The sequence below is a fragment of the Mercenaria mercenaria genome, chromosome 15 (genome assembly GCF_021730395.1).
Source record: "Mercenaria mercenaria strain notata chromosome 15, MADL_Memer_1, whole genome shotgun sequence".
Classification (NCBI taxonomy): domain Eukaryota; kingdom Metazoa; phylum Mollusca; class Bivalvia; order Venerida; family Veneridae; genus Mercenaria; species Mercenaria mercenaria.
Window position 1 is genome coordinate 50,852,841 of NC_069375.1, and position 16,939 is coordinate 50,869,779.

At 34.8% G+C, this 16,939-nt stretch overlaps 1 protein-coding gene across 1 annotated transcript in view; it reads left to right on the forward strand.

Annotated features, from left to right (window-relative positions):
* The first annotated feature begins 221 nt into the window (after window positions 1–221).
* LOC123563858 (axonemal dynein light chain domain-containing protein 1-like) overlaps window positions 222–16,939 on the forward strand; it is a 168,961-nt gene continuing 152,243 nt past the window's right edge. Inside the window, exons 1-8 of the mRNA XM_053524238.1 lie at window positions 222–357; window positions 3,652–3,738; window positions 3,990–4,165; window positions 5,914–6,014; window positions 7,137–7,245; window positions 11,618–11,703; window positions 12,132–12,188; window positions 14,214–14,322. Of these exons, the coding sequence (XP_053380213.1) occupies window positions 3,657–3,738; window positions 3,990–4,165; window positions 5,914–6,014; window positions 7,137–7,245; window positions 11,618–11,703; window positions 12,132–12,188; window positions 14,214–14,322 (720 nt within the window). The 5' untranslated portion in view covers window positions 222–357; window positions 3,652–3,656. The remainder of the gene's footprint in view (window positions 358–3,651; window positions 3,739–3,989; window positions 4,166–5,913; window positions 6,015–7,136; window positions 7,246–11,617; window positions 11,704–12,131; window positions 12,189–14,213; window positions 14,323–16,939) is intronic.

Genomic DNA, 16,939 nt, shown 5'->3' on the forward strand with positions numbered 1-16,939 from the left:
CAGATTAAAAACACATATAGATCTAACCTAGATCCTGATTAAAGATATTTTGAAATTGTCGACAGTTAGGTCAGTTTATACTTTGTTTTTAAAGATAATTAAATTTGCAGTAACTATGGCAATTTAATTTACTGCCCGTACAAATTGGTTTAATTGTCGTCTGCCGAAAATAGAGTTGAAGAAAATTTGCGTTGGCGTTTTAAAATGTTCCAAAAAAGTAGCCTGCCAGTTCAATCTGATTGACAGCTAGAAAAATAAGATTAACTTCTGGTTATAATCGGTTTAATTGTCGTCTGCATCCTACCGCCCCTAAGGCAATGTTATCAGCATAGTTGACAGTGTTTGGAAATACACCAGGTAATATCCACCAGTGCCCTAGTCCAAATAATTGTACTCGAGAGTTGAATATCGTTATATTATTTTGACTTGTCGATATCCGCCTCCGATAGGTAGACAACGTAAAATATCAAAATGTAAAATCGGTCTGCCCGAGGTCTCATTATTTAGACTACCAGTGCCCATGAGTCAACACCCTAAGGATAAATGTTTGTTTTTCCAACACAAGCTCATGAAATATTTTATGTTTTGATACTTTCATAAACTGGAACATGTATCATCCTCCATGCAAATTTTTATTAAATTTTGTGCCGTGATAGTCGAGTAAAATGACAACTACTAGACGGGGGTGATTTTTTGTACACAGTAAAAAGGTGTCCTTGAGTCAACACCCCTCAATATGTCCATTCACTCTGTGTACATTGGGTAATGCACTGATGTTTCAATATCATAAAATCAAAACTAAATACATTGTCTTTAAAAACACAAAACATTTATGTAATTTTCACAAGTGTTTTTAAAAATGCTGGCTTGTAATCAAGACTGGTTGAAATAAATTAGCAATTTCTTAAAAAAATGAAGAAATTCTTAGAAATGAGTTCAAAATCAACAGCCAAGACACATATTCCAGACTTTTCACCACAAATATTATTTGTTTCCTCTATACATCTTTCTCCAAAAGTTTGATAAGAAAAGAAGAAAGAAAACAATAAAACAGCATGAGTGTTGACTCAAGGGCAGTGTTGAATCAAGGACTCTTGACGATAAACAGTCCGCTCAATCGATTTTCTACACTAGCAGACCGCGGGTTACTGTCTCACTTGGCATAATTATTTATACAGCTATTAAGGTAACTAGACAGGGAAAACCAAGATGATGGCGTCGCAAAATTAGGGTTGGTCACATTATTTACTCTTATAAACGATATGCTGCTACAGAGGTTTAAAGATGCATTTTGATCATTTAACACACACATAAACACTTGTAAAAATGCATTTAATTTATAAAAATATAAAATCAAATGTTATGAAACTCACCATGAAATCTAGTCAATTTTTGTGCATATTTTGCGGAAAAGTTATGTATCCAAACTGAAAATAATTTATATCCTCATATGTTTGAATGTGTCCTTCAGGTGCTCCACCTATGAACAAAAGAACTTATTCACTGAGTTTTATGCTATTTGCTCTGGAATTTCATCAGTAAATTATAAATTTCTATATTTTACACCCTAAAAAGTTGAAACCGGCTTGCAGTATGAGGGTCGTTAAAAAAATTCAAAGTAAATGTAAGTTTACTTTGTCCTTATTTCTGAGACTTTACATCATCATATATTAAGAGTTTTGAGTGATGTGTTCATTTCTTAGTAATTCTACATTGTTTGTATTTAAATTTTATAAAACATTTACAATCTTTTCAATCTGTGTCCTACTTCAAATGTGTTTGCTACTGTTTGAATAACCCTCAATGTCAAAACTTTACTGACTTGCATGGAAATCTCATGGAAAGTGTGGATCTTAGGCCATACTAAATTAATATATGTTTAATGTAATTGATAAAGTACATTTTCTTGATTTTCTGTTGCCTCCCAAAAAATATAGAGACAGTTTAGATAAGGATTTCTTCATTTGAACATGAAGGGTCATAAAAAATAATGTAATATACCCAAAATCAGCTATGTTTTGGTTCATTTTCCATTCATAGGACTGGGTGAGTTTTACAATAAACATATTTTTGGAATTGCATAGCCCCTTGTTACTGAATTTATTTGCAACAAAATATTGAAATTTATAATTTACTGATGAAATTCCAGAGCAAATAGCATAAAACTCAGAGGATAAGTTCTTTTGCTCATAGGTGGAGCACCTGAAGGACACATTCAAACATATGATGATATAAATTATTTTCAGTTTGGATACATAACTTTTCCGCAAAATGCGCACAAAAATTGACTAGTTTTCATGGTGAGTTTCAGAACATTGGATTTTATAATTTTATAAATTAAATGTATTTTTACAATTGTTTATGTGTGTGTTAAATGATTAAAGTGCATCTTTAGACCTCTGTAGCAGCATATTGTCTATAAGGGTAAATAATGTGACCAACCCTAATTTTGTGACGCCATCTTGGTTGTTCATGTCAAGTTACCTTAAATAAAATAATCGCCAGTTCCTGTCGCCAAAATGAAAAAATATTCGCCATTTAAATAAAATAATCGCTCATGGCGACTGACAGCGTGAGCCCTGCATAGGGTTATAGTCCTGGGGGAAAAGGAGTATTTGTAGTAGTCAGTGGTTGTAGAGATCAACCTGTAAGACAGCGGATGATAATGGCATGATTTTGTTATTAGGGGGATGAGATAATATTTCCTGGGGATTGCAACCAGTTGATTTGAGATTTTATACATAAGAGAGAGTCTGGAGTCTAGCCTGCGCCATTTAAGACTGTACAGCATGTCAGTGACTCTGGAGGTGTGGCCAAATTTGGACATAGCCCAACGCGCTGCCCGTCTCTGGACTGCTTCTGTTTGGGTTTGTGTGGATGGAGACCAGACTTCAGAGCTATATTCCAGCTGTGGTCTGACGAGGGTCTGAAATGCTATGGACTTAAGGGGTTTGGAGTTGACATTTATATTCCTGCGGAGGAAACCTCGAGTTTGATTTGCCTTTTTGGTTGACCTATTTATGTTGGCCTCCCAAGAAAGATCATAATGAGGTATCCACGCCAAAGGTCGGTCTTCATGTTAGAATTAAAAAAAAAATATTTATCATTTTTCTAGTCTTACATCCCAGATATTTGCACTATCGGCACCAGATCTACAAAATGTCATCTGCAAAACCCTGCCTCACCCACAGCTATTATTAATACTGCATCAGTTTCGTTTTTCCCCAAATCTGTATTTTACGATTAATGTTTCCCCATTTTAATGGAACCGTTACCATACCAAAATCTGAAAAAAATCCCTGGAAATTACAAAATCTAATGCATTTTATTTTCCAGTTTCAGAAAGAATCTATTGAAGAGAGAAATAATTCAAAACTATGTTATTATATAACGTGTATAATGTAAATACATTTAACAGTAAAAACTTTTAAGAAAGGATATCTATTTTGTCTGCCAGTCAGATTATCAGTTCAGAATTGAATCATTAGGTCTACATGGTAGATAAAGTTATTATTGCTGCATTGAACTTTGATATAGATTTTTGAAATTCAGAATATTCATTATGTATTAGTGCATGGCATGTTTTACGCAAGGTTTTACAGTATACATGTATATACTGCATTAATGAAATTTTCCTTGTTTGTTTTTTAGAGAAGATGGCAGCAGTGTCAAGGGCTCCTGTGCCACCGCCAAAACCCCCAACACCAAAAAATATGGAAGGAGCATTGGTTGAGAAAAGTTAGGATAAGTTTAAACTGTATCTTGATGTCAGATTTAGATTAGTACTATTTTAATAATATTCAAAACAGTGTTATATCATGTGCCATGAACTTGGACCATAAACATCAGTTTTAGAAGATAATACTTCATCAATGAAATGAAGTTCCTATTTAAAGTTCCCATGATAAAGCTGTCTTGATCAAAATCAAAATCTTTGTGTTAACAAAATGAAATGATTTTACAGTATTGACAATATTTCTTGTTTTTAGACAAACTACCAGAGCTGAAGAACAGTGATCTAGCTATAGATAAGACTAAGCCTCTCCCCACCTCTCTTCAAAGTGATTTCCTTCCTGACGATGTACTCTTTGCTCTTACTCAACCCCCAACTGTGAAGGATGTCCTGGGACCACCTTCTAAATACAGAGCTCTTAACACATCTGTGGTATGATTTAATTGTTTTTTACATTAAATAATCTTTTGGTGCACAGAAATAGTTAATTGTTAAGTTTTATATATTTGACGAAAGTATTAATTTTGAAGTCCATGAATAATGAAGTCATGCATTAAGCAAAGCATCAACAAGTTTAAATAAAAACAGTAAATTGAGATTTATGCATTATATAAAGTTAGTTTGAATAATTACCAGATAGATCTGCCAAAGTACAATGAAAACTCTGAAAATCGGACCCAGACTGGACCAAGTTAAATGTCTGGTTTTCAGAGGATTCTAGTTTTCAGAGAATTTTGCACAGATTTGTGGGAGTTATTATTTAAGTTTGTTCTTATTTACTTCATCTGACCATATTATGTTGAATGTCTTTTAGGTTTTACTTTTTCAAAATCTGCATTGTATCTCTGTTTTTATATTAAAACTGAATCATTTTTTGGGTGGGGGGGCATATAGATTTGCCCTTGTCCGTCCGTCCTTCCGAGAATGTTGTGTCGCGCCTAGCTCCAGAAGTATTTGACTTAGAGTCACAAAACTTTACAGGAATGTTGGTCAGCATGTGTAGTTGTGCACCTGGGGTTTCGCGTCCGGATTCATTCAGTCTTGTAGTAGTTATGGCCCCTGACTTTGTAAAAATTGGTCATTTTAGTGTTGTGTCGCGCCTAGCTCCAAAAGTATTTGACGTAGAGTCACAAAACTTTACAGGAATGTTGGTCAGCATGTGTAGTTGTGCACCTGGGGTTTCACGTCCGGATTCATTCAGTTATGTAGAAGTTATGGCCCCTGACTTAGTAAAAAATTGGTCATTTTAATGTTGTGTCGCGCGTAGCTCCAAAAGTATTTGACCTAGAGTCACCAAAGTTTACAGGAATGTTGGTCAGCATGTGCAGTTGTGCACCTGGGGTTTCGCGTCTGGATTCATTCAGTTATGTAGGAGTTATGACCCCTGACTTAGTTAAAAATTGGTCATTTTAATGTTTTGTCGCGTGTATGTCCTTTGTTATATAGTGGGGGCATCTGTGTCCCATGGACACATTTCTAGTTAACACATAAACATCACTTAAAATGATACTTTAAGATGAAAAGAATGTTTCTCTTATAGTGGAGATATGAAATACACTAGCTCCTATCAATCATGTAACATGCATTATGCGAACATCGATATTTAATAATTAATAAGAATATTTATTCCTTTCTTATTCTGGAAAAGATGTCATTTTATGAAAAATCATCTGTACAACAATAGATCAATTAACTTCTCCCTGTTAGATTGAGATATTTTGCACTTTATAGTTTTTAATAGACAAAATTATAGAAAATACAAACACACAGATGAATGTTTTCCACATCTACTTAGGTAACATTTTGTGACTGTTAGTTGGTAAAGAAAAAATTGTCACTTGCGTGAGAATACACAAAATACACTTAAATTACTGACCGGTTTTCAGAGGATTTTTTATGTACAATATTCCTTTGTGTCTGCAAAAGAATGTCAGAATTCAGAATTTCCGGTATTCAGAGTGGTTTTTAAATTGAATGTGTAAAAGAAAAACTTGGGACTTTGAAAATGGTCCGATTTTCAGAGGATTCCGACTTTGGGGTGTCCTGTTTTCGAAGATTTTACCTTTACAAGCCTTTTCTGACAAAGTGTTAGAAACTCTTTGTCCAGTTTAAAAATGAAATAAGAACCTTTATTAGATATCAAGTTTTAAATTTAGTTTTGGGCTGTTTTCTTATTTCAGGCTAGGACACGACCACCACCTGCTAATGTTTGGAATTCACAAAGACGGGAGAGGTTTAAACATTTAACTGAGAACACTTCATGTACATGTGGCGCTGGAAAGTGAGAGAAGTTTAAACATTCTACTGCTTCTGTTTAGCTAACTTTTTCAAACTTAGAAGTGTCAGTATTAGCTCAAATTTAAAACAGATCCGTAAGTTTAAGACAGTGAATATAAAGAGTGGACATAAATAGTTTCAAGATTTTACACAGATAAACTATTTCTGAAATTTATGGAATTATGTCTCTCTAGTTGAAACTTTTCATTTTTAAAGTGCTGAAATTTATTGAATTAAATTTTTGTCTTGTATGTATAAACTGTGCAGTGCAAGCAAAGTTTCTGTATATGGTTACATATGATCATGTTTGTCAAATAATTCCATAAGGTTTTATTAGCTAATACCCCCCCGGTCACAAGATCGCTACGAGCTCCTTATGAGTAGGTTCTCAGTCGAATTTTGGCAAACTGGAACGGCATCCGTACGGACATCGTTGACTCATGCGAGCATTGTACAGATTTTTTTAACTCGTAGAGGACTCGAGAACTCGGTGAAAATGTTTCACAGAGCTCCTGATTTCTCTATGAGCTTGGAGAGATTTTCGAAGTCTGGAGCAGCTCGCAAGAGCCCCGTACGGGAACCACACGGGTCCCGGAAGAGCTAGTACAGGCATCGCACGATGTCCGTGTGGATTTGGAAAACTGCGTTGCTTGACAATACTCGCACAATTATCGCAGGGGTCTTGCATGGTGAACGTACGATGTTCCTACGATATTAAGGACACCGTGCGGAGAACGTGTGATGTCCGCACGGGGCTCGGAGGGCATTACGATGACTGTAAGGGCTCCTTACCACATCCTTGGTGATTCAGTGTGGTATAAAAACACAGTACCTACGGACACCGTACGAGTGCCGTGCGAGCGCCGTACGAACCCACGAGCAATGTAGGAGGTACGGTCTGGGTCCTTGCGAGATCCGCACGACTTGTCTGCGATGCCCGTACAAATATCCTACGATTGCATCCTCTAAAGATCGTATGGGGCCATATGAACTATGACCAGATGCTACGATTGTACAGAGACGGTAAGGATTCTAAAATTGGTGGACTCGTACAAATTTTTTAAAAAAATTGTGACCAAGGCATTAGGTGAAAATCTTTTTTTCATATGTTATTTATATGTTACAGAGATATCTCATTTCTGTATGATGTACCGAAGGCTGAGAAGAAGGCGGAGAGACCAGACAAAATTGATAAGAGCATCGTCAGGAAGGAGGCTACAGAACCACAACGCAAAGTAAGTTTAGTTTGTAGTTTTAAAAGGACTTGCTCCTGATTATTACCAGACTATTATTATTTTCAGTTCTCCAAGAATACTACAAGGATGTTACATGCCTGCCCATGTGGGACATGGTTTTCCCAACCCCAGGCACATAGGTAAAGAGAAACCATGTGCAAGCAAGTTTACTTATCTGCCCTGTCCCAAGGATTGGGAAAACACATGTCTGATGCAGGCAGACAATTGTAAGATCATTTTTCTTAGCTACAGTTGCAAAACTTTTAAAGATATAGTTATGATAGATTAAAGCCAGATTCCAAAGTGATGAAATAAGAACTTGAAACTTAAATCTTATATGTATATAATACAGTCCTATAAAACAATATCAGTAGCTGCACATTTCAGACTGGTCTCAGAGAAGTTTTATAATCTAAAGATCTTGGGTGGACTAGACCTTGGGTGGATGCTCATCTTAAATTTCTTAGCAGAGATTTTTTCTAAAGAATGTCTCAGTCAAAAAAAAATAATTCAAGCTAGACCAGAAAAAACTCTTAATGCCAGCTACTTTAATTGGTTGTTTCTTGAGTCTTATATGAAGTTACAAGAATCCCTTACTTTTATTTTCACTTTTGAATTTCATACTTTAAATCACCGAACGATGTCAGCATTTGAAATATATTTTGTATCGCATCTATTATCCAAATTTTGCATTGATTTGAATAATTTTCATTCCCCAAATTTCATACTTTAAATGACCGAACGATGTCGGGGTTTGAAATATAATTTGTATCACATCCATTGTTGAAACAAAGCGAGCCAGTTATTGTCACATTAATTTATTAATTCAGGAACGGCTGCGAATAACATCACAATTAAGTCCAGTTACTGTCTATCGTCATTTAATCCAATTATCTAAATTTGCGGCGAATGCAAAAAGCATAAGTGAGCCGCGTGCTATGAAAATAAATTGGTCAACACACTTAGCACATAACTCAAAGACATGTTTGTCACGTTTTGATTAAATCTATTATGTAAATAATATTACGTTAATTGACCATGCTGTTATTGGAAAACAATGATCTCTGATTGGTCGAGAGTGCAAAGCAGTCACTGCAAACTCGTTTGACAATATTTTTACGCGTCCCTGGGAATCGCGGTTGGAATATTTTGGCGTCCATTTCCAAAAAGCATGTGTATAAATACGCAGAATCAAGCATTTCTGAGAACCCTGAAATTATAAAATCTTGCATGAAGTTTATAGCACATCAAAATTGTGACATCACAATGCGCATGTGAAGCTTGTCTTTTCCCAAGGAAAAAAGATAAAGTGATCTGCTTCCAGGATATCTTTGGCTTTCCCTGCTAGTTGGGCAAAAATTATTAGGTCAGCTTGCCACCAGTACATTTATGAAACAATGTCAAACACATGAGACAGACATTAACAGTTATTGATATCGTTTGAAACAGACATTAACAATTATTGATATTTTTATACAACTCAGCATATGAACATAGACTTTCATTTCATAAATGTACAATAAATGATTCTGAAATGTGAAATGCTCTTTGTTGAAAGACCAGTATTTCTTTTGTAATAATGTTTCAGTTAATAATTTAAATCAGGCTATAATTGAGTTAGAAAATAATGTTAGTAATCAGCTCATGCTTGACAAGAATTATGAAAAAATTACTAACTGCATTCACTCAGAAATGAAACAGAAATTACAGGTAAAGCATATCAAATGTACTACATCTAGAAGTACAAGTAAGAAATTCTGAAGGGGTAAACCGTGGTGGACAGATGATTTAACTTTACTATGGAATGAAATGAGTAAGGCAGAGAAATGTTGGTTGAAATGTCAAAATGCTCAAAAGAACAATTTTAAACATGTTTATCTTCAAAAGAGGAGATATTTTGACCGCTGTGTACAGCGTGCTAAAAGATTGCATATTAAAAGTGTGCAAGAGGAAATAGAAAAGTTAGCAGACTCAAAATGTAATAACTTTTGGGAAAAGATAGGAAATATAGGTTTAGGAAATGAGAGACGTAAAAACATACCTTTTGAAACTGTTTCCTCAGACGGTTCAATAAACAGAAATCCTGAAGTTGTTTTGTCAAAATGGCGAAATGAGTTTTGTAACCTGCTCAATCCGCTTAGCACAGCAAGTCAAGACATGCTAGATGAACATATACCTCTAAATGTTACTCAGTCCATTAGTAACGGGGTTCCACTTTTTGATGATATTATCACTAGTGATGAGGTTGCTTATGTTTTAAAAAAAGCAAAGTTAGGAAAAGCTCCAGGTTTTGATTATATTGCAGTAGATTTTTTTAAAAATAATCTTGCATTAACAACTTTACTTGATATTTTTAACCATTGTTTTTCTACTGGTATGGTACCATCCGCATGGTCTAAAGGGATCATTACTCCTATTCCAAAGAATTCAACTGCATACCCTCGTGATCCCTTGTCATATAGAGGAATCACTTTAGCTCCAGTTATGTACAAATTATATGCGAGTGTTTTAAATGAAAGAATATATAGCTGGTGTGATAGTAATAGTATTATACATGATGAACAAAATGGCTTCATGAAAGGAAGAAGTACAATAGACCATGTGACTTCGATTACTAATATCATAGAAACAAGAAGACTGAAAAAGCAGTCAACATTTGCTGCCTTTATTGATTTCAAAAAGGCCTATGATTTTATTGATCGAGGTAAACTTTGGGATAAATTGTTTGCAACTGGTCTTCATGGTAAATTAATGCATGCAATTATTTCATTATACAAAGATGTAAAATGTTGTGTGAGATTAAATGGCTTTGATACGTCTTGGTTTGATGTTAAATGTGGATTGAAACAAGGTTGCCCTTTGTCCCCCATACTTTTTAATTTGTTTATAAACGATCTGGTAAATGCACTTAAAGAATTAAATGTTGGCATTAAAATAAATGATGATATTGTATGTATACTGTTATATGCGGATGACGTGGTTCTTTTAGCCGAATCTGCCGAAATTTGCTTGATACATTAAATATTTGGTGTAACACAAATAGTATGTCGGTTAATTGTGAAAAGTCAAATATAATACATTTCAGAACGAAGAGTACACAATTAGTAAATTTTGATTTTAAGTTTGGTAACATTAGCTTAACACTTGTGCATAGTTATAAATATCTTGGAGTTATATTGAATGTATTTTTAGACTATAGCGAAATGGCAAAATCTGTTGCATTATCTGCTGGACGAGCACTTGGTCTTCTTATAGCAAAGAGTAAAGCAGTAGATGGTTTCCAATACTCAACATTTACAAAATTATATGATGCCACGGTTTGGCCTGTTTTAAGTTATGGAGCATCAATTTGGGTTGACCACTCATTTTCATGTATAAATGCCATTCAAAACCGTGCCATGTGTCACTTCTTAGGTGTTGGAAAATATACACCTAATGTTGCAGTAAGTGGGGAGATGGGTTGGAAACCAATGACAGTTAGACTGTGGAGTTCAGTTACAAGACAGTTTTGTAGAATGGTAAAAATGGCTGACAGCAGGGTTAATAAAAGGATATTTGCATGGGCAAGACAAAGTGCTTCAGCCAGATGCAAAAACAGCTTTTTTTAGAGTAAACAATATGCTGAATGATATAGATTGTCCAAGCGTTGAAATTTCTGATTTATTGTCAACCAAATATATAGTAGATTTTGTTGAAGCGAAATTATTATCATTAGAACAAGACAAATGGAAAATGCTATTAGATAGGGATATTTCTTCTAGAGGTCAAGGTCGAAACAAACTTCGTACATACAGATTGTTCAAAGATAACAATTCTGTTGAAGATTATGTAAAATGTAATTTACCATTTCACCATAGAAGTTCACTTGCTAAATTTAGATGTGTTGTAGCACCTATAAGACGCTTACTACTCTATAATAAGTAAAGGTAACGTTTGAATGTTAGAAAACAACTGTCAGATTTTGCTTGGATTAAAAAGAGAAAGGATAAAGAAGGAAGGGAGGGGGTTGGGGGAAATAGGGAAATTAGATTAAGGGTTAGCGGGGGATTGTGGGTTTAAGTCAGTCTATATGTTGTAAACGTGAAATTAGACATTAACTGTACTTCTAATTTCGGGTTAATAGAATCTAATGATAATGGTATTTTGTAGTAGATAAAATAATTTTTATTTTTATTCTTTTATACAGATTTAAGATTCATTTAAATGTAATTATAAATATGATTTTAATAACTAACACAGTCTCTTGTAATTCTAATTTTAGAATGGCTTTGTATTAATTTTAGTATAGTCTTTTTATGATTTTATAATTGTATACAAAGATGAGACTATAATAAACTATGAGTTGAGTTGAGTTGAGTTATGTTTTGTACAGGTACTTCAGCTGCCAGACACTCTGATACCAGAGGAATACCACATTGTGAAAAACAAAGGTGTACTTGGAATAGAATATAATGAAGAGTGAGTACTGTATAGCCTAAACACAATGAGTTTCTTTAATCTAATTGTCCATTGATCTAAATAGGAAAGTAACGTATATAATCATGTAATGAATTAGATTAAAGTTGAGAAATGCTTTCAGTTCTTTACTTAACTCGTTTGCAGTTTAGATTTTTACTTTACATTATTGCCAGATGCAGTGGTTTCAAGTTTACATTTTCTTTAATAAATTATTTACCCTGTTATATATACTCCTGTCCATAAGAAGCAATGATATCTAAACTTCCTACAGTAATTTAATCAATAATTCCTATAATAATTAAGTAAAGAAAATGTTCATACAACAAATGGATAAATGGTGTTATTTGCCATTATGAACATTACTGTAAAAACATTTGTTTTGTGTGGTGTTCTGGTGTCTTTCAACATGTTTTTTTTTTCTTTTTCAGTAAATATAGTAACCAAGTTGAAGACCATGAAAAACATCTTGTAATTTTTCCTTCTATGTGAGTAAATGTGTCTTTGATTTTTTGTGCCTACACTATGAGTGATGGGGGCATATTCTGTGCATCCGTCTGTCCGAAAAAAAGTTTGTGACACACCTAGTTAAAAAGGTATTTGATATGAATTAATGACTTCTTGCGTGAGTCTTTATCATGATATGAACTTGTGCATTTCCTATTTTTATCTCGCTCCGCCCCCTATTTCCAGAGTTATGGCCCCTGAAATAGTCAAAAATGCACATTTTCACCCTGTGACGCACGTAGCTCAAAAAGTATTTCATATAAATTGATGAAACCTTGCTTGAGTCTTACTCATGATATGAACCTGCACACCTTCTATTTTTCAACTGGCTTCGCCCCCTATTTCCAGAGTTATGGCCCCTGAAATAGTAAAAATGCACATTTTCACCTTGTGACGCGCCTAGCTCAAAAAGTGTTTCATATAAATTGATGAAACCTTGCATGAGTCTTTATCATGATACGAGCTTGCGCACATTCTATTTTTCTTTTGAAGTTATGGCCCATGAAATAGTAAAAAATGCACATTTTTACCTAATGACACGCCTAGCTCAAAAAGTATTTCATATATATCAATGAAACCTTGCATGAGTCTTTATCAAGATATGAGCTTGCGCACCTATTTTTCATTTGAAGTTATGGCCCATGAAATAGTAAAAAATGCACATTTTTACCTAATGACGCACCTAGCTCAAAAAGTATTTCATATAAATCAATGAAACCTTGCATGAGTCATTATCAAGATATGAGCTTGCGCACCTTCTATTTTTCATTTGAAGTTATGGCCCTTGAAATAGTAAAAAATGCACATTTTTACCTAATGACGCGCCTAGCTCAAAAAGGATTTCATATAAATCAATGAAACCTTGCATGAGTCTTTATCAAGATATGAGCTTAAGCACCTTCATTTTTTTTGCCCCCTTTTCCAGAGGTATTGCCCCCCAAATAGTCAACAATGCACATTTTCACCTAATGATGTGCCTAGCTCAAAAAGTATTTGATGTAAATTGATGAAACCTTGAATGAGTCTTTATCAAGATATGAGCTTAAGCACCTTCATTTTTTTTGCCCCCTTTTCCAGAGGTATTGCCCCCCAAATAGTCAACAATGCACATTTTCACCTAATGATGTGCCTAGCTCAAAAAGTATTTGATGTAAATCAATGAAACCTTGTATGAGTCTTTACATGATGTGACCTTACACACTTGGCTTTCTTCTTGAGATTTTAGAGCTTATTACAAAGCTACGCCCTTTGAAATTGCCAGAATAGTCGATTTTTTGTTTGTGATGCTCATAGCTCAAAATGTATATGGCCTAGAATAATTAATCCTTTATATAAAATGTTTGTTGAGGCTATACCCCCTTAAGACTGCAAACATTTGAATTATTGCCCCTTATTTGTGACAAATGTACCAGTGGGGGCACACCATGTGTCCTACAGACACATTCGAGTTATCAGATAATATGGGGAAGATTATATATTTCATTTTCATACTATATACTTATGTATGCATTGATATATGAGCATTTTCCAACTGGTCAATGAATTTCCTTTTTTTTAGTTTATTTCTTATATAAATTCTGTGAAAGGTCTCTGGCTTGAAATTTTAGTCTTTAAGATATAAAACTCAGTTTGAAACCATTTTCAGCATGCTTCTTTGTCATTGGTCACTTTCAGAAACCGTGGTCAGAAACAGCCAATCAGATGCTAGAATTTTGAGACTGGTCTCCAATCTAATGAACCTGGTCAGGATGAATTTTCATCCAAGTAATCGCATTGAACACATACTACTAAAACTATTGGTCATCCAACTCTGATTCATGTGATGAAGTTGTCAGTTACTTTTGGAGAAAAAGTTAAGTCAAGGAACTTTTGGAAAGACTGCAGTATGTAACTGAAACACTGTTGGTATTTGTATATATTCCAATAAAATAAACACATATTGATTTTTTTTTTTTTTTGACAGATGACTCAAAATGTTTTCTGCCATTTGTATTTTATGTGTACAGGAAGCCAGCCAGTAGATATGAGGTGGTACAGTTAAAGTCTACAATGGAGGAAATGCTGGACAAAGCTGGCATCAATGATGCTGATACAGAAATAAAAGGTCCTACTCAGGTCAGTTTTCCTGTCAGGATCTATCAAAGAGTATCCAAAACTCTCGTTTCTTTCATTAAATGAGGACATTTTTTTCCTGCCATAAACCATTTTACATACATATTATTTCTAGAGAGAAGTTCATAATTGTGCAAGATATTTGCATTAAAAGAACTAATATTTTTGCTGAATTGAAAAAATGTCTACTGTTGGAAACATGCTGTTAATGTTGAAAACAAAAAATTACAGTTAAACCTGCATAAGTGGACACCTTTATATAGCCTTTATAAAGGTCAGATGGATGAAAATCCCTATATATTGAAACTTTATAAGGTCAGATGGATGAAAATCCCTATATAATGAACCTTTATATAGCGTGACCCTGTCTGTAACTGACAGCCTAAGGTCAGACAGATGAAAATCCCTATATATTGAACCTTTATATAGCGAGACCCTGTCTGTAACTGACAGCCTAAGGTCAGACAGATGAAAATCCCTATATATTGAACCTTTATATAGCGTGACCCTGTCTGTAACTGACAGCCTAAGGTCGGATGGATGAAAATCCCTACATATTGAACCTTTATATAGCGTGACCCTGTCTGTAACTGACAGCCTAAGGTCAGACAGATGAAAATCCCTACATATTGAACCTTTATATAGCGTGACCCTGTCTGTAACTGACAGCCTAAGGTCAGACAGATGAAAATCCCTATATATTGAACCTTTATATAGCGTGACCCTGTCTGTAACTGACAGCCTAAGGTCGGACAGATGAAAATCCCTATATATTGAACCTTTATATAGCATGACCCTGTCTGTAACTGACAGCCTAAGGTCAGACGGATGAAAATCCCTACATATTGAACCTTTATATAGCGTGACCCTGTCTGTAACTGACAGCCTAAGTTCGGATGGATGAAAATCCCTACATATTGAACCTTTATATAGCGTGACCCTGTCTGTAACTGACAGCCTAAGGTCAGACAGATGAAAATCCCTATATATTGAACCTTTATATAGCGTGACCCTGTCTGTAACTGACAGCCTAAGGTCAGACCGATGAAAATCCCTATATATTGAACCTTTATATAGCGTGACCCTGTCTGTAACTGACAGCCTAAGGTCAGACGGATGAAAATCCCTACATATTGAACCTTTATATAGCGTGACCCTGTCTGTAACTGACAGCCTAAGGTCGGACAGATGAAAATCCCTATATATTGAACCTTTATATAGCGTGACCCTGTCTGTAACTGACAGCCTAAGGTCAGACAGATGAAAATCCCTATATATTGAACCTTTATAAGGTCAGACAGATGAAAATCCCTATATATTGAACCTTTATATAGCGTGACCCTGTCTGTAACTGACAGCCTAAGGTCGGATGGATGAAAATCCCTACATATTGAACCTTTATATAGCATGTCCCTGTCTGTAACTGACAGCCTAAGGTCGGATGGATGAAAATCCCTACATATTGAACCTTTATATAGCGTGACCCTGTCTGTAACTGACAGCCTAAGGTCAGACGGATGAAAATCCCTACATATTGAACCTTTATATAGCGTGTCCCTGTCTGTAACTGACAGCCTAAGGTCAGAGGGATGAAAATCCCTATATAATGAATCTTTATATAGCATGAACCTGTCTAACATGATTAACCGCCAGCAAAAATGACCCACATTTTTGATATAGCTGTCACTGCTGCATTACAAATAGCACACCGTAATTCATAAACTTAAGATGCCTATGTCTTATAGCACTTAAATAATGCTTTATGCAAAAATGTGTTCATTTTAATGTTTGTATAGGTTAGAATATCATTTGAATATGTTTTATATTTTTAAAATATATGTACCTGATACAATAAGAAATGATAAAACTCAGTATTCTGATTTTTAACCAGGTTTTCATAGAAAACCAGTTATTAGATTGGGATATGTCATCGGGCGGGCGGGCGTCAAACTTGGTTTCCGCACAATAACTTTAGTTTGGAACAAGCTTTTGACACCAAACTTGGCCTGTAGATAGGTGATAAGGAGAGGAAGCTTGAGATTGCATTTGGGGTCATTTGGATCAAGGTCAAGGTCGCTGTTGCTAAAAGTAGAAAAATTGGTTTCCGCACAGTAACTTTAGTTTCATTGATGTATTGAAATTAAATTTGGCCTATAGGTAGCTTATAGAAAAACCAAGGTTGTGATTGTATATGGGGTCAATGGGTTCAAGTTCAAGGTCAGGATAACTTATTTAATCTTCACATTTAGAAAATTACACGGTGGCGCAGTGGTCTAGAGCGTTGGGCCAAAAGCTACTTTTTAGTCAATGGGACGGAAGGGCGTCAGTTCAAATCCTACTGAGATCCCCAAAAAAAAAATTTCTTTTTTTCCTTTTTTTTTTTGGTCAAGGTCACAGTTACTAAAAATAGTTTTTTTCTCTAAAAGTAGATTTTTTTCTCGGTGTGATCATCTAAAAGGTGGTTTCTGCTTTATAATTTTAGTTTGGACTTAGTTATTGCCACCAGACTTTGTGTACAGCATGCTTATCTGAAAAAATAGCTTTGAATGATATTTGGGGTCACTGTTACTAAAAATAGAATAATGGTTTCCACTCAATATCTTTAGTTTGGGTACACTTA